Below are 17,745 nucleotides of genomic sequence, written 5' to 3'. Positions count from 1 at the left end.
GCCCCGAGGCTGCGGCGTGCGCATGCGCAGCGGCTCGCCCTGCCCCGCAAGATGGCGGCGCCCGCTCGCGGCTTTCCCGCTTTACTGCTCACCACAGGGCTCGTCACGCTTCAGTCATGAAGGGTCGGGCTTTTTTTGGTTCCGACCCGCAGTGCGGGGTGTGTTTCAACAGAAACAGCGCCTTCACCTGTTGTCTGGCTCCTCTCTTGTAAATCCGCAGCCAGGTGATGCTGGCTGGACGCTTTGTGAGGCGCACGGACTGCTGCGGGGCAGTGAGGTGCCAGCTGTCACTGCCAAACCTGCCCGGCCTCCAGTCACACCTCCAGCTGCACAAAACCAGCAGCATCACCCACGAAACGTGCTGGCTGCTTGCGTGCAAACGTCTCGCTTTTTCACTAGAGAAGCGCCAGTGCCTGACAGACATTTAAATCTACTTGAAATGCACAAAGTGTACCTGAACTTAATTTACTCAAGGGCCAGACTCAATGGCATACCCAACAAACCCTAACAGGAAGATAATAAAACACTGCAGTCCTCACTTTTGAATCAAAAAACAGTTTAAGATAATAACAATGCTGCTGAAACCTTGCCACAGAGGAAAACAAATGATTTCCTGGCACTGTCTTCTTCCCTCATGCTCTAGTTGGTACTGTGGAGGGCTTTTAGTTAGAATTATTAGGACACACTATGAACCTTCTCCATATTTGTTCTATTATAAGCAAGTTTTGCTTCATCTATTTTATGTTGAAGCAAGCTCTTACATCAAAGAAGCTATTTAGATTATTCTTTTCACCTTTCTTTAGTAGCAGTTCTTGAAATTCAGAAAGCATCATCTCATTTTGAATCTCACATGGAAAACCAATTTATATAAAGCTGAATAATTACCCTAAGTATTATGATACAGCACTACTCATGTAATACTTAAATTCTTATTCATTTCACAAACAAGACCCAGTTTAAATATATACTCTTGTAGCACAGATTACAAACCTCCTAATTCTCTTACGCGTTTCAAGTAAAGAAGGGAAATGATGCAACTGAAGTTATTTCAAAGGCTTTCAAGTTCATATTGCTGTTCAACTCTGAGAGGGAACCTTCTGGTGCTATTAACAGAAAGTACCACAGCTTTTGAAACCAAACAGTGAACAAGGCAATTCTTCCAGGAAGCAAGCCCAGCTGAGTCTCAGTGGAGCTGGGCCAACGGCACACGTGTACACTACAGAAATGCGAAACACAGGGAATCAATCAAGTAGGTTTTTTATTCAGCTTTTTTAACCTGTAACAAAATCCCAAGGATGCAAAATCCATTTCAGTAATTACACTTCTTAAGCTTCTTTCTCTCTCCACTGCTCACCATACATTTAGTAAGCTATATATTCCAAGATTTTTTATACCTTACATCTGAGTATGATGCAGCAAAATTTTTGTGTTAAAAAAAAAAAACACCACAATAGTTCAGTTAAAAATATTTGAAAAATATTTAATACTAAACTGGTTCACTGACTAATGCAAACCTTTTTTTAAATAATCAAGAAACTTCAATTTCAGGCACTCTATTTCATGGCAAATACCATAGTAAATTTCTGTTTCATCGTTCCAAACAAAGTAATATTCAAAACATAATGTTTTCAAGGCACAATTGTTATGTGCAGTTACTTTCCCTACCAAAATTTTAGAAAGTCCCCTTACAAAGTTTTACAAGTTCTTTTTAAAGCAAAGGTAGTATTCTGTAAAAGATGAATTTTAGATCGGCTACATTCTAACAGAAGTTTATAGGAACTTCACAAAACAAGTCTCTTACATTTTCAAACTTGATTTTACAAACCTGATTGTTATGCGATATTTTCTTTGTAATATTTAAAAGGCAATTTTGCCAAGTGTTAAAATGTCAAGGGTTTGCGACAATCTTATTCACAAAGGTACGACTACAAAAGAACCAGTTTCTGAAAGAATGACCAGCGTAGCCTCAGTCAGGAATAACTCATTCACGAGCTTGTCAAGGCACGTAGTACTCAAAATGTCAACACAGTAACAAAATCTGCATGTTTAAGAATGCTCAATAATGGACAAAAAATTAAGCATTCTGTTTTGCTGTTGAAATCTATGTGATACAATTAATTCAATTATTATCAATAAGGTTTTAATTTTTAACGGTAGTCTTTGGTTTACGGATAGACAGCTAAAGTACACTCAAAAAGTAGTTCCTGGCATAACTATAATGCAAAGGAAAAAGAAGGTGGTCAAAGTAAAGTGGGAACAGTCTGCAGACACTATGCTTTAGAAGAGGCAAGTTCCCTTACATTCTGCATAGCTGTGCAGAAAACAGAACTTGTTCAAGAAACTCAATTGCTTCAACTCAAGAATGCCACGTAACATTTGTTGACAACTCCTTCCCCCAGAAGGCAGGATGAAACAGCATTCACTGTTAGTCCATTCAGAAGTCTTCAGTTTTTAAAACAGTGTTTGTTATGAGATGGGTCTTCTGGAATTATAAACTTTAACACCATTCTGCATTGAGGAGCGAGCGTATTTTGTCAGAAGTGCACCAACTGTCTGCTTCTCTGAACATAAGTCTCTACAAAGGAAATAAAGCAGATGATACTGATATTAGAGGTGTTCTCACACACAATGATTCAGTGAAATGCTTGTAAATACAGGAGGAACAAGCTGGACCAAGGTATTGGGGGAAAAAAAAAGCACAAGAGTAACTGTCACACCGCTTACCTAAAGTTTAGAACTGTGAAGTTTAATCAACAGGAAAAAAAACAATTTACTTGAGAAACAAGAAATTGGGTTTGGTAGTTCTTTTTTTGTTTGTTATTATTACTCTAGAGAGCTTGCAATCTAGCAAAACAGTTTTTGAACTAGTTATTAAAGTTAGAGTAAATTTAGAGATCCTCCTAAAGAATTAATGCAGTTAAATCTGGTTTATCATCTACATCTGCTCACGTGTATCCTGACTGGGCCTTCCAGATAGTATTATAGTTTAAGACAAAAAAGCAAAGGATCCAGTAAACGAAGCTCTACTGCTCTGTAGTTCTTCAGTTGTAAATATGGAGACTAACTAGAAATTTCAGGATATTTATCCTCTAAGTTAAGTCTGCCTCAATCAAGTCAGTCAGAATTATCTCCTGTTTAAATTCAGTGGGATCAACAAGTTAGAAATAAATATAGCTACAGCTCCCAGGAGAGGGGATATTATTCATACAAAACTTGTAGTAATTTAAAACAAAACAGAAGTACTAAGGCAGTCATAGCTGATAAGAAGTCAGCCATGCAAAAAGGGAAGAATATCAACACTATTTCTATCATGATGATTCTGCCTCACTTTTTTTTTTTAATGAAATGTATCCTTACTGTATATAAGGGGTTATATCCTCTTCTGTCCACTTTTCCCGTACACTGAATAAGCTGTTGAATCTTTCCTGATTATCTTCAGGTAAGTCTTCTGCTTTTAGCAGGAAGATGGTCTCTGGTCTTGAGTTTTTATCCAGAAGAGCCAAGCCCTGTGTATCAGCATCAGAGACAAAGTGTTAAATAAACCAAAACAATTTAATTTAATTTGTTCTAGCAACAATCCACAACGAGTTGCCCTCTGCATCTCCAAAGTCTTCTAGAACTGCACTGATAGCAGCAAACTAAAAAAATACCATAATGGTGCTGTTTTTATTGGGAATACTTATCATTTCCTTCATGACAAGAAGGGAAGGGAAACCCATCAAGTTCTGACACCTCCCCATCTCCTTTCAGCAAAAGGATTTTCCTAGTGCTTGCCACTGTAGAGGCTGTCGCTACAGTCTAGTCTACAATAGCTTCTGCTTTAGTTACTTTACCAGTATTAACTGTACAGCTGCAACTTCTCTTCAAATAGAGAAACATGTTAGACTTACAGAAGCCTGAATCATCATGATTCTGCGCTACTGACACTCACAGAGGATGTCAGAAGCAGTACTGAAAAGCTGGCAGAAATAATACAACCAATCCCCAGCAACTGATAACATCTAGATGTGACACTCAGCTGTGCCTACTCATGGAAGACTCCTCCCTTCTGTTATGTGTTTACCTTAAGTTGATCAAGCCTTGTTGTCATCCCCTCAGGGACACTTTGTTGCCAGACTTCTTGAAACTCGGCCAGATTGAATTTAACTGCATTTTGCAAAAGCATTTGTGCTATAGCTCTGCATATTTTATCTTCACGCATTTCAAAATAAACCTCCCCTGCTGAGAAACAAAAGACACAGTACGGTGGGTTCTTGCTTTTTGATAACAGAACAGAGAACAGCCTCAAACATCCATTCTGTTCTACAGTCTTCTACAAACCAGCTATTCTGTTTTTATTTTTCTGGGGGAGTAACCTGACTTCGTATTACTTCAGAAAAATGATTGTTGTCTTCCCTTTCTGAAGAACAAATTATGCAGATTATTATGTGTGTGTGCAGCACTGTCTGGCTGCTGCATTCATTCATATCACTCACTGTATTTGCAACCTCCCCCCGCCATCATCATCTTTTCCCTTCTCCACAGGGACACTTTCTCCTACAGTTTTCATTCCTACTGGCTTGTATTAGTGTTTGCTGCCAGCGCTTGAACAATTAAACAAAACTTATTTCCTTATTCATCTTTATATTATGGTATGACAAAGGAAATAAAGAGAATCTATTTTCATTTTCTTGGCTAAAATTCTCTGCATGTCAGGCACGAACGCTACCTTCCACCTTTTCAGTCATCTGCACTCCCTGTAATTCAAAACTATTCTTTGTCAACATGCCTTAATACACTAAAAAGACAACCTGTATCACTACAACTTCTCACCTGTGTACTTCAGTCAAAGGTGAGATGAAAACAGCTATGGAGAATAATTTAGGTGAAGGCACTGAACTATTATGTATGCACGTGAGAAAAGCAGTGGAGAGGTAGGCAATACAATCAATGGATCTTGCTGTGCAGTTCAGGGGACTAAGTCTAAGTTTCTACTTCAGGCAAGCCAAATTCACATTCCATGGACTGTCTGCAACAGCACAACTACTTGCTTAAAACGCATGACATCCAAGACCTCCTAGTGGAATATAAATTGGTTTATAAAGTGGCATATAAATTCTCAATGGAATATTTAGATGGAATATAAGAGAAATTCCATCTAAATTTTAGAAGCACTCTGTTTTCAGTCACAAAAGGTATTGCTGGTAGACACCTAATAGATCACTTTAGGTACCTCTTTCGGTTCCTGAGTTTTCTCTAGTGTCTCATATAGTTCAACAGTCCATTTTCCTATGACCTCTCTCTTAACAATTTTACTGTGTTTTTTTTTTTTTGGTTCACTGTTTGCTTCCTCCTTTTACTGGAATTGTAGCAAATTAATATTTTAATATCCTCGCAAAATTTTCAGTTACTAAAGAGTAACTATTTTATTTTTAAAATTTAAACATACGTGATTTTCCAACCTTACCATCATCAGTGTATTTCCTTCCATAGCTTAAAAGAATATGTTCTATCATCTCTCTGGAGAGGAAAAGAAAAAAGAAGCTTTATAACTTGCTTTTGCCTTTGTATGTTACCATTTCCTATTTAGATCAAAACCAATACAGTTTCAAAAATATCTGTGAACACACTTGAAACTGTTCTTCTGAGTTTGCCTAACCAGTTTCATTAGGACATAAAACAGTTACCAAGAAGTTGTAAACAAGTACAGTAAAAAAAAAAAAAAGGGAGAATGGAGGATGGGACATTATAGCCTAACTGCAGATGTAACACCAAAAGCAAATTTAATTTTTTTTTTTGCAAGCCAAATAAACATAAAAACACTCCCTACTGCAAACTTGAGATTTTGTTTAAATGGTAACCTTAAATTATTTCATGACTTTTGATGTCAGCCTAAAAGTCAGCTCTTACGAACTGAATTCAGTATTACATCAGAAATACAGCACCATCTGAGACATCACAGAAGAGAGAAACTGAACATTTGTTGGCTAGCTATAGCTTCAAAACTAGTATTTCAGCGTGGTCAGCAACTTTAGGCTGAAGTACACATTACTTCCATCAGTTACAACTCAGTAGTAACGTCTGAGGGTTGGACCAGATGAACTCCTTAAGTCCCCTCTAACCCTCATCATTCTGTGATTCTGTTTCTACTTTTGAACCAATTACAATGGTATGTGTATACTACCAATACTCACTAAAAGCAGTTTACAAAACTTGCTGTCTAAACAACAGAACACAATCTCTTGTAATCCCCAAATCACACTGTATGCACAAAGAAATAAAATTCCTATTACTTCTTTATTATGTAGAATTAGTAACAGCTGTAATTAAAAAAAAAAGATAAGTGCAGCCCATTGAACGGTGCAAAAGTTTTCTTTTTCCTAACCCTAACCCATCTGAAGCAATACCAGTAATAAATAGCAGTCTATGGGTCTGGCCACAAAAACATACGTAAAAGAAATACGGAGACAAATCATGGTGGTGACTTATAAGCAATCAGCAACCTAGCGAGACACTACATTTGGAACTAATCCGTGCCTCCAAAAACGCTAACGGTAGTGTTTTCCTGGGTAGATATAGCAGAGAACCATTAATACCCATATGTATTTTAGAGCCAAAGAAAGTTTATCATTAACACCCTGGTAACTGAAAATTAGAGTTATAAAAATGTAATTCTAATAAATAATTAATAGTGATTTAACTAATAATGATTATAGACAATTTTAAGGACTAAAAGTAATTGCTTACGTGGGCTCTAGAGGTCCAAGCTCCTCAAGACATGTACGTAAAGGAACCTTACTTAAAGACCAGGACTCCGAGTCTATCAGCTGAGTCACATGATTCAAGAGTTTCATCTCATAGTCAAATTCTAAAATCCTCCAATATCCTGCCAAATAGAAAAAGAACAAAACAGCGTCAGAAGGAAAGGTTAACACCTTAACTCTATTTCCCAGATGATATGTTACAGCAGTCAGGACATTTCGGTCACACCTTTACAAACTGCAGAGCATTCTGACCTTTTCAGGATCAAATGCAACCTGCTCTAGGGAACCTGCTTTGGCGGGGGGGTTGGACCCAATGATCTCCTGAGGTCCCTTCCAACCCCTACAATTCTGTGATTCTGTGAAATGTAAGAGTAAGCACAGAACAGTAAGATCAAATGTAAAGGAGCAATAAGATGAATTCAATTTTTCATAGCTGTTTATGTAGATTAACTGCCACAGATAAAAAGATGCTAATTCCATCCTGAGATGAATCAGACCTGGAAAAAATAATTATTCAAGCACAGAACTGCATGAACAGAACTGACCGCACTGATTCTGCAAAGTGTCAGCACAGGTCCAGCCAAGAGCACAGAAAACCAGATGAGACAAAGCACAGACCTGGTACAACAGCGCCGTGCAGTTGTAAAATGACAAAGTTACCTGTGAGATTGTCCTCAACCAACTAACGGGACACTATAGAGAAGATGGAGCAGAAAGCTTCCGAGCAGTGCTCAGGGGTGGGACAAAAAGCAACAAGCACAAGTTTTGACAATGGAGCCAGGTACTAGAACAATTTTTTTCACCTTGCGGAAAGTCAAAGCCCAGAACAGCCTGGACAGAGAGATTGTGCCACCTTGGAAATGCTCAAAACCCAACAGGTGAAGTCCCGAGCAACCTGCTCCAAGTTGTCACTGTTCTAAAAGGGAGGTTTGGACCTGAAAACTCCACCCCATACAATGACCCCATGACTCTAGGATTGCTGTCACCTGGCATCCAGGTGAGGGTTTGGACTTTGCCAAGTACAGGACAAGTAAGAGTTGTCCCAAAGTAAGTCACCTGCTCCAACCTTACCTTGCATAGCACAGAGACTTCTGAAATAAGCCCTATTTGGGAGGAAGAAAGGACTATCAAAGGGCTGGCTATGCCTACAGATCAACTATTTTTGCCTCTAGCTGTGCAGAAAGCTGTACACATTCATCCATGAAGGGGACAACCACCCAAAAGATATTCATGCTATGGGTGGGAAGCTCTGATGACAGTGCCTCTAGAATCAAAGAAGGAACTACACTGGTATCCTGGTTTCAGCTGGGATAGTTTATTTTCTTTTGGTAGCTGGTATGGAGCTGTGTTTTGGATATAGGATGAGAATAATGCTGATAACACACCACTGTGTTAGTTTTTGCAGAGCAGCACTCATCCAGAGCCAAGGACTTCCCAGCTCCTCGTGCTGCCCTGCCAGTGAGGGGCTGGGGATGCCCCAGGAGCTGGAGGGGACACAGCCAGGACAGCTGGCCCCAAATGACCATAGGGACATCCCACACCATCTGATGACACGCTCAGCAGTAAAGCTGGGGGCAGTGGGTCAGGGGGGCTGCCACTGCTTTCAGACTGGCTGGGCATTGGTCAGTGAGCGCTGAGCAGTCGCACTGTCCAACTTGCTTTGTGTACTCTGCACCCCCTTTGTTTCTGTTCAGCTGTCCTGGTTGATGCCTGCCCGGTTTTACCTTTTTAATCACCTTCATAGCAGCAGAAGATATAAGAAATATGGAAGCAGATTTTAGGACCTTGAACTAACTTGCAGAGAGACAAGGGTATGGAATTAAAAGATCTTATTAGAGAAAAAAGATATTTTGGGAGAAAAAGCAGGGTTATTTCCTCATGAGTAAAGAATATTCTTTAGAGACAAATACCTTTAATTTTACAGGCATCTAAAACCTGCAACTGGTGCATTATTTCTTCTTCACTTGCTTGAACCATACTTAACAAATCTTCTGTCGTATACTGCAACAAGGAAAAAAAGGACAGAACAGGTTATCCTTACTCCATCTTTGCTTCATCAACTATGCTAAATGCATTATACGAAATAATAAAAGACTTGGAAGATCGATTTTTTTTTTTTTTACCCAAACTGAATTTTCTAAGGCTTACCACTCTCTGACACTTCTCCTGTCACTTCCAACAGTTTCTCAAACGGTTATTCAGTATAAAAAACAGCCTAACTACAGGGAAGCCTTTGTGCCATGTGTACATATTCCCAGGATGTCAAACTAGCTTCAGAAGGCATCTGGATTGTCAAACTAGGATGTCAAACTAGGCATCAGAAGTAAAGCAACACAGCAAGAATGAAAATGGAATGTGTTCTGTCTTCATTAAATCACATTTTAATCTGTGATATTCGAACAAGTTTACAGAGACTCAAAATCTCTCATCACCTTTGGAGGTCAGAACTCAGTACCTCCACTGAGGAGAAGCCCCCGGCGTGACCTCAGGAGTTGTCTGTTGTGTTTTGATGTCTGCCAGCCAGTTAGCAGACATGTAGCACAGAAGCAGCCACAGCACACACCGCTTCTTGGAAAACAGCTGGTGAAAAGGGAGGGCACTCTGGATACTAGTAAAGATTTACAAGATGTGGGAGGAACAGAAGGTATCATGAGGAGTAAAGTAAAGGGAAAGAACGCTAGACCTAAGCCCATAGGAAACAGGGCTTAATCAATTCCTTTATTCACCTGACAGTCTTTTTTTAATTAACTCTAATATCAGAATTTTGTTGATTATAGCCTAAGAACATTTCCTATCAGAAAAACAGTATTTGGATTGAAGTACTTGCTACAGGAACACAAATAGAACAAGCCAACACTAAGTCTGGAACATACCCTATATGTTAGGAAAGCATTTAATACAGAAGGGCCTCCTCTTCCTGCTATGCCATTCCCATCAGACAGCATGCTGAAGCATCGTTAAGCTACGCAGCGCTGAACTTGCAGCAGTATTGCAGCAAGGGATTGCCCTGTTAAATAGTACTTAAATAAATACTGACAGCACTTCAGAGCAAATCTATCCCCAGATCAGTACGGGTGTTTCAGAGTTCAAAACTGCCATTCAGTTAACACCCTGCACACTTTTGGTCCACTTAGGCCATGTCAGCACTCTACCAGCTATCATTTCAGCCTTTTTAAGAAATCACTGCTCTCAGCTAGGATGCTTTTATCAGTTGCATCACCCTTGCAAACATAAAAGGGAACAGGTTAGTATCGTGGCCATTACAGCCATTTCCAGCTAAGGATAGGGAACACATTAAATACATTAACTCAGACACACGTAATCATTTGAGTATGCCTTGCCACTTCATTGTAAAATTCAGGATTTTGACTTGGTGCATCCTGAGCAAGCTGTGTATTAGCTTGTTTCTAAGTTTTCATGTAGTTTGCTAAATCACATCACCATGTGCCAGGCTTCCTTACAGTACCTCCTTACAATGGTACTGGTTCCTTGGCTCCACAGCCAGTGGCTCCATGGTTCTCCATGTATGACACAGTACAAACAACTGAAAGCTGTAAGAAGTTCACATTAAACCACTAAAACTGAGCAATTTGTTTTCAAACAAATTAAAGGTGGCTTATTTGTTGCCAACACCCGGAAAACACTAAATGTAAGCAAACACCAAAGTGGAAATCTTTACACTATTATTTGGGATTCCAGTCAGAAGCAGTCCCATAGAGAACTCTGATTCATTTACAGTTCCATCAATGGCATAGATGAAATTTGTGTACATTTATCCGATACATCCAGTTACTCTTCAGTAAGCCGATATATGAAAAATTCTCCTTCAAAACAAATGCAGATCGGTCTTCAAACTAAGCACTAGTGTTCGGAAAGACAGTGACATGGTTTTATGGTATTCACCTAATATTATCAATACATATTGTTGCGTATAACGTCTTTTTGTGTTGCTAGCCTTTGTCTAGAAATTATAAGCATTGATAATTTAAGCCTTTTTCCTTCTGACATCCCTTCCTAGAACACTTTGTGGGAAAATGAAAGATCAAGAAGGCAATGCTGGGTGAACAATTCTGTAACAGTTCAGAAATTAGTCTGTAAATCAAAAGAAGCTGACCTTCTAAAGGAAAAAAGTAACAGTTATGTTTGTACATTCAAGCACACACAGATGGTTTATTAACATCAGCTTCAACCAACCCTCGGTATGAAATGCATCTAAGCTACCACCTGTTTGTGTGCACACGCGGTGGTGCAGTTATCTCCGTTATTTTGATCTTAAATTGGATTTCCTGGAAACATAAAAGGGGAGCAGGAAAAAATTTTAGTTGTGTCTTCCCTTCCTGTAGTGTCAATCTCATTCTCTGCCTTGTATCATCTTTGTCATTCTCTGCTACTCCCTGTTCCTCCTTGTCATCATAAACTACTGATCGGCCAATGACTTGTATGTGGGCATCCTGGACCTCATACTTAGGTCAGACACAGCATGTCATACGTGACAGCCCCAAAGAAAGAAAAACTGTATTATACCTTCACAGTCCTATACCTCTCCCCAGGTTTTGAGAAAGTTCAGAAGCATGTATTCAAGAAACTCTCCACATAAAAAGGGAAATCGCCAGCCTCTTCCAGTGTCCTTCCTTTTCCTCTTCTTACTGAAAAGCTGATAGCTTACCTGTGAGTCAACGGAAGTGCTAATAATTACCAACTTGTAGTAGGCTTAAAAAATTAACTCAAAGCAGCACTGTGGAACATCAAGGCTGTTTTTCTAGTTAAGAATGTTTCTTTACTTTTATTTGCCCATTACCAACTTCAAGAAAGTGACTTACATGTGACACTGTTGAAGTCTGATCTTTCCCACTATCTGGTCCTTCATATGGATCTTCCGTTAGAAGCTTCCTCAGTTTCTTCAGTTTAGGCCGACATCTCCGCAACTCCCAATAGTTATTGGAGAAGCCAGCAATCTACAGGAAAACACAGGGACATTTTAATGTACCACTTGGATTCACAGGAGCTTACCTAAACATTTTCAGCAAAAAGTTTTAATCTAGTCACTGAGAAAAAACAAAAAAAAAATCTAACAACAGGTGAATGAAACATCACCATAATATTTTCATCAGAAAATTACCACCAGAAGCAAAGAATAGAAGTCCACGGTTGTATGATAAAAAATATTTGTAGTGCATATGACAAATGGACCAGCTCATCTCTGCATATAAATTATAGGCTGTCATGATGGGATATATTACTGCACAATCCTTGTCAATATTTCCCCTTAATGCTAAGCTATATTACTGCCATAAAACCCCACCTGTATTACCCTGTTTCCATCTTCTCTGATTCTTCCCATTTTGGGATCTACTCTGTTTTTTTTAATCATCCCAATGACTCATCCTATCATTAAGCTCAAGTAAAACAGACATTAATGAGATAGTAGGCTACACTTTCATACAACTAACAGAACATCTCTGTTTCTTACTCTGATTCAACACACAGATGTAAAGTCTCCAACAACAAGCTCAGGTGTAACTGATTCAAGAATACCATCTAATAATCTTTACCTTCAGAGTAATCTGAACGCTTTATCAGATTATTTATTTATTTGGTAAAGAGCTCACCATTAAAAATACAACAACAAAAAGACCCCTGAACTTTGAAATAATGCTGACTTCACAAAAGAAACGGTGATGTTTTGATTATTACGTTCATCCAAGGACATACAGGATTACTCTTCAATGATGTCATTATGTCCATTACAGCAAATAATGAACTAGTAACAATGTTTTCCTAACTATTTTTTTGGTAGAATTTTATTAACTACACTTCAGAGGAGCAGAGAACAATGAATTCTTTGAACTCAGAACTCTAAAATCATCTGCTCCAACAAATCTTTCCAGATGCTAGTTGAAAAAGAGCAACCTTTGAATATATTTCTGTATTTAAAAAATAATACTCAAGTGTGACATGGTATAATCTGCCTTTTGGGGAAAGCGTTCATAAGAATCAGTTTACAAAACAGATTATTTTCAGATAATACTGAAAATTTCAGCTGCTAACACTAAGAAATCAGATATTCTTTGAAAACTTTTAATACCTACCATAAGTAATTACTATACCCTCAAAATAAACCGAAGTTTGAGCTTCTTAGAAACAATAATTATCATACATTATGGATAAAGTTTGGTTGCCTAAACGAGGGCCCCAGAGCCATTTTGGACACCCTAAGGTACAGTATGCCCCCTGTGTATAAAGCGTGTTTATGAAGACATCCTCCTGAGACTGGTGGACATACAAAGAACCTACAGGAGATCTGTGTCCTTCTGGAATGGCAGCTTGTAGCTAGACCAAGACCACAAAGCATCTAAAGTGGCATTGGAAGTCTATGTTTAGGCAACTGAATCCTACCCAGGGTTTCACATAAGCCTCCTGTATAAAATACAAAAAAATATGGAGAATACGGGATTAGAGAATTAAAGCAAACAAACAAAAACCCAGAAAGGCATACCTGTGAATGAATAACAGTGCCCGATGCTTCATCTGCATTCAGCTCTTCTGGAGTTTTGCAACCAGGAATAAACAGCAGCATATTTGAGGTATCTGCTATTTTCATGTCGTAAGTTTTATCTTTGCTGCACAACACTGCTTGTTCATCCTTTTCACCACGGATTACCAGGCTAAAAAAAAAAAAAAAAGGCACAAAAAAAATAAAGATGTATTTTTACCTCTGTTTCTGGATGAACACCTATTAAACACGTGATTTTTTTTCTTTATATTTAAACATTGATAAAGCCATTATAAACTACATTTCTATTTGGTAGCAGCAGTCACAATATACCAAAACGTAAAGTTGTAATTGTCATTTTATCTAAAATATCTTAACACTATGTCTTTACCTCTCCTTTTTTGAGTTTTCCCACTCTGAAAGACAGGTATTCAAGGCTTTTACGCAGACCACAGCCTAACCTCCTCACCTGCCTATTCACACAAAACCCCCGAATCATTGAGTTAGCAATGCTTAACATCTGAACCAGCTCACTAACCTCAGAAAACAGATTATAGCTAGATCTGCTCCTTCCTGAGGACAAAGATTATCCCACTGTGAAACAAGAAGCAAGTAGAAGTTGTCTGTTGGGCAGTGTCCTTCAGATAATTCCCTCAGACAAACTTACATATTTTCTTGCAACTCATTCCAGGCAGCAAACACACACAAAGAAAAACAGAACACACACACACAAAGAAAAAACCAACAACAGAACAACAACAACAACAAATAGACTTCTATAAAATTTCCAGATAAAGAATCTAAGGCAAATCCCCTTCTTCAGCTCACATACTTGACTACATGGAGATTCTTAGCAAGGGCATGATAATACCAAAGCAGGGCCACAGCTCACCTAGGCTACACTGATTTTAAGTGCTCAGTTAATTAAGTGCTCAGTTTCAATTTAATCAAACTGCTAATTTTGATTCCCAAAGCTTGCATGTGTGAACAAAGCCCAGCTATGCCCCAGTGGTCCCCCAACCACTGGCACCCCAGCCATTGTCCACCCAGCACCCAGTCCACAACAGCCTCGCTGACGGGCATCTCTGAGGACCTTTTTCTTTAGGGGGAGCTCTAACGTTGTATCATCTAAAACATTTTTACTATATGGCTAGCGTTGCAGTTGATAAATGAAGACATTTTAAAACCATCTCAAAAACTTAATTCTCTGGTGTTAGTGCCGAGGTAGAGGATGTCACAAAACCACCCCAACGTTTGCCAAAGCTTCCCTCACTGGCTTGTTTGTGGGGTTCTGAGGTGCTCTGCCACCTCAGCCCAACCTCAAGCTCCAGCAGAAGATCTCAAAAGTCTGTAGGACTCTTTTTAGGACTTCCAAATCTTTACGTGTCTGTCTTAGGACGCCTGGCAGGAATCTCTTCACTGTTCTAGCTAAAATCTCAGCAGCATTTCTTCCCTAAACCTACTTTTTCCACATGGAAAGAAAAAAAACAAAAGGCGCAAACACCCCCCAACAAAACACCCTGCAGATTTAGGAAACATTTGCTATTTTTGTTACTAAAGCAGCCACCCTGACCGGACCGGGGGCAGAACGCAGCTTACTTTCCCCCCTTGCCTCCCACCCCCCCCTCCCCCCAACCCCACTCGTTCCAGGGGGAAGCGGTACCTGGCCCCGGCCTCCAGCTGGGCGCAGAGGCCGGGCTCCAGCTGCAGCAGGCAGCACTCCCCGGTGCCGGCCGCCCCCGGCCCGAAGCTGAGGCACTGCGCGGCCGGCAGCAGCTCGGCGGGGCTCAGCTTGGCGGTGCGCAGCGTGGCCTCCACCTCCTCCCGGCTCCGCATGGCGGCCTGCCGCCCGCCCGCCCGCGCTCGCAGCGGCGAGAGGCGGGAAGCAGCCGGCGCCGTGCGCCCGGTGGCTTGATGCTGTGGTTGGGGCTGAACTGCGTCCGGAGCGATCGGCGGGGCGGGCGGGTCTGAAGGGAAGTCACCTCAACCCACCCAGTATCCTGACTGGTTGCAATAAAATCTCTCCCTATGCCTATAAAATGTCATAAAAATGCATAAAATGTCCTATTTTACCACAGTGTCCGAGGGAAGGCTCGATTCTGTGGGGGAGCAGCTGCCCCGTGGCTCGTTGTCACCCACTCGTGCTCCTTCCCTCATGCTGTGGGGTCCGGTAGCTTGCTGAGCGCAAGCACCCAGTTCTCCTGTGGCCAAGTTGTCCCTCAGGGTAGACCATGACACGCCAAGTTCAGCTCGTGTAACCCTTGTGATTTAAGGTCCAGCTGTGTTTCATGTAGCACGAAGAAAAACCTTAAAGTGTAAGAAAAAAAAAAAAAAAAAGGTCAGGAGACAGCTGTTCACCAACACTGGGAACCGGTCCTCTCTGTGGAGCAGCAGAGGCTGACACGTCTCCGCCTGGTCCTTCTGGGCTCAGTGAGGTGTTACTGCAGGGCATGTTAATGCTGGGCCTGGCAGTGTGCCTCTCCTCTCTGGCATTGTGTCCATTAGTTAACTGACTGCTTTACAGAATCACAGAATGGCCGAGGTTGGCAGGGACCTCTGAAGATCATCTGGTCCAACCCCCCTGCCAAGCAGGATCGCCTAGAGCACGTTGTACAGGATGGCATCCAGGCAGGTTTGGGATATCTCCAGAGAAGGAGACTCCACAACCTCACTGGGCAGTCGTTCCAGTGCTCTGTCACCCTCCCAGTGAAGAACTGCCCCCTCACATTCAGCTGGAAATTGTACTCCTTTGTAATCCTTTGTACTCCTACTTCGCATGTTTCTGCCTGCAGAGACTCGCTTTGCTCAGAAAAAGTCTGAACCAAATGACCCGGACAATGGGACAGCGCAAATAGGTTGGGTACACAGCTGGCAGGTATTAATGACTGCTACACGTGACAGAGTTGGACATTGTCTGCCTTCAGAAGGTCCCTTGCTTGAGTAGTGCCAGGGAATTGGGCTTGGAGAAAACTTGCACTGAAATAGCGAGGGAGCTACCTCTATCACCAGCATTGTTGCTCATTCACAAACTCAGCCATCTATCATATTTTCATACTATATTTCAGGGGACTATGGTAGTCAAGTCATTGTGTACATATAAAACCTGAGGCACTTTAGCTTACGTTGGTTTCTAGTAATGTGTAGGTGCAAGCTGGTATGTGTACAGTCTTACTTCAGTTTCATAGAATCACAGAATGGTTTGGGTTGGAAGGGACCTCAAAGACCACCCAGTTCCAACTCCCTGCCATGGGCATGGATGCCACCCAATGGATCAGGTTGCCCAAAGCCCCATCCAACCTGGTCTTGAACACCTCCAGGGATGGGGCATCCACAACCTCTCTGGGCAACCTGGTCTAGTGCCTCACCACCCTCTGAGTGAAGAATTTCCTCCAAACCTCTAATCTAAATCTCCTCCATTACATCTTGCTTCAATATAAGTCTGTTTTACACACCTCTAAGCTAAACCAGAAAATCACTGTTCTACCACGTAAATGCTCACACAGTCGCTAACTGTTTAAATAGCTGTTCAGTTAAGTTGGTTTTAATTTATACCTTAATTTGTGTAATTTTTTCAATTAACTTGCATGCCCATTTCTTCTTCTTTTTACTTTCCACTCTGTGGAATAATAATAATAAAGATTCAAGAGAAATCAAGGAACTGAATCCAACATACAAATTTATGGAGTTTGCATATTTGAATTACAAACATTTTTTTTTTTTAAGTTTGAACTCCTAAAGTTCATTTCTTGAAACAAAGATGAATCAGCTAATGAATGTGGATTGCAGAGAGAATGAGGAGACACTGAACAGTCAATGTTGCTGTCAATTGATAAGAAAATGCACATTATGCTAAGGGAGCTTGGTAGGATCCTGAAATTATTTTATAACAGTCCTGTGGGATTATTGACTTGCTCTGGAGTTGCTGCAGCTTAAATGAGTGCTATTTTCAGTTTGAGGTGTTATGGTGAGCTGAAACTGTCAAGATCCAGGAGCATGGAACATATGGCCAGATGATCTTGAAGGTCTTTCCCAACCTTAATGATTTTATGATTATGATATTACAAGCAGAGGTAAGACTCACCTGTAGCAGAATGGAAGAGTTGAGGAAGCTATTAATTCACCTATCATCACTACCTTTACTGATCACCAGTTCACATCAGTCCCCCAACAGTGCACAGCTGAGGCTTTAAGTAACTGCTGTGAGTGTACAGCCAAGAGGTACGCCTCTTGTGACAGGTCTCAGTGTGAGAAGTAGAACTGAAGTGCTGACCAGCCTGCGTCCTCAGCAGGGCTGGGGAGGGGAGGCAGGAATGTGTCCTGCCTGTAAGTCAAGTACCAAGCAACATTAGCTTTGGTGTACTTTTTCAATTGACTAATGTTAATGAAAATTAGTGTTAACGGAATCTGGTTGACTAGCCTTGACTGAAGTTAGCAAAACATTAAATGGATTGTTGAAGATTATTATAGTCTTGCCTTTGAAGTTCTTGGCACTGTATAATGTTTCCCAGG

The 17,745-nt window shown here is 40.6% G+C and overlaps 1 protein-coding gene across 2 annotated transcripts; it reads right to left on the bottom strand.

Annotated features, from left to right (window-relative positions):
* Nucleotides 1-1,240: 1,240 nt before the first annotated feature.
* DSCC1 (DNA replication and sister chromatid cohesion 1) lies at nucleotides 1,241-15,181 on the bottom strand. Of its 2 annotated transcripts, none has more exons than XM_083824106.1 (9): nucleotides 14,900-15,181; nucleotides 13,240-13,408; nucleotides 11,564-11,698; nucleotides 8,654-8,744; nucleotides 6,727-6,865; nucleotides 5,447-5,499; nucleotides 4,064-4,218; nucleotides 3,358-3,506; nucleotides 1,241-2,575 (listed from the first exon to the last, which is right to left on the bottom strand). In XM_083824106.1, the coding sequence occupies exons 1-9, from the start codon at nucleotides 15,070-15,072 to the stop codon at nucleotides 2,467-2,469; spliced, it is 1,173 nt and encodes a 390-aa protein (XP_083680232.1). In that variant the 5' UTR covers nucleotides 15,073-15,181; the 3' UTR covers nucleotides 1,241-2,466. The 2 variants fall into 2 exon arrangements, with proteins under 2 accessions (XP_083680232.1, XP_083680231.1); XM_083824105.1 differs by having other exon boundaries at nucleotides 4,064-4,221; nucleotides 14,900-15,178.
* Between the last annotated feature and the right edge of the window lie 2,564 nt (nucleotides 15,182-17,745).

This window comes from Anser anser, assembly GCF_964211835.1.
Source record: "Anser anser genome assembly, chromosome: 2".
Classification (NCBI taxonomy): Eukaryota; Metazoa; Chordata; class Aves; order Anseriformes; family Anatidae; genus Anser; species Anser anser.
Note: the sequence above shows the minus strand (reverse complement) of the source record. Positions and strands in the feature narration are given on the sequence as shown.

Coding starts and splice junctions, on each gene's coding strand:
- DSCC1 (XM_083824105.1), bottom strand. CDS start 15,072: ATGCGGAGCCGGGAGGAGGTGGAGGCCACGCTGCGCACCGCCAAGCTG. Junction 13,409..14,899: donor CAGCTGGAGGCCGGGGCCAG/GTACCGCTTCCC, acceptor TTTTTTTTTTAG/CCTGGTAATCCGTGGTGAAA. Junction 11,699..13,239: donor GCACTGTTATTCATTCACAG/GTATGCCTTTCT, acceptor GTTTTCCTGTAG/ATTGCTGGCTTCTCCAATAA.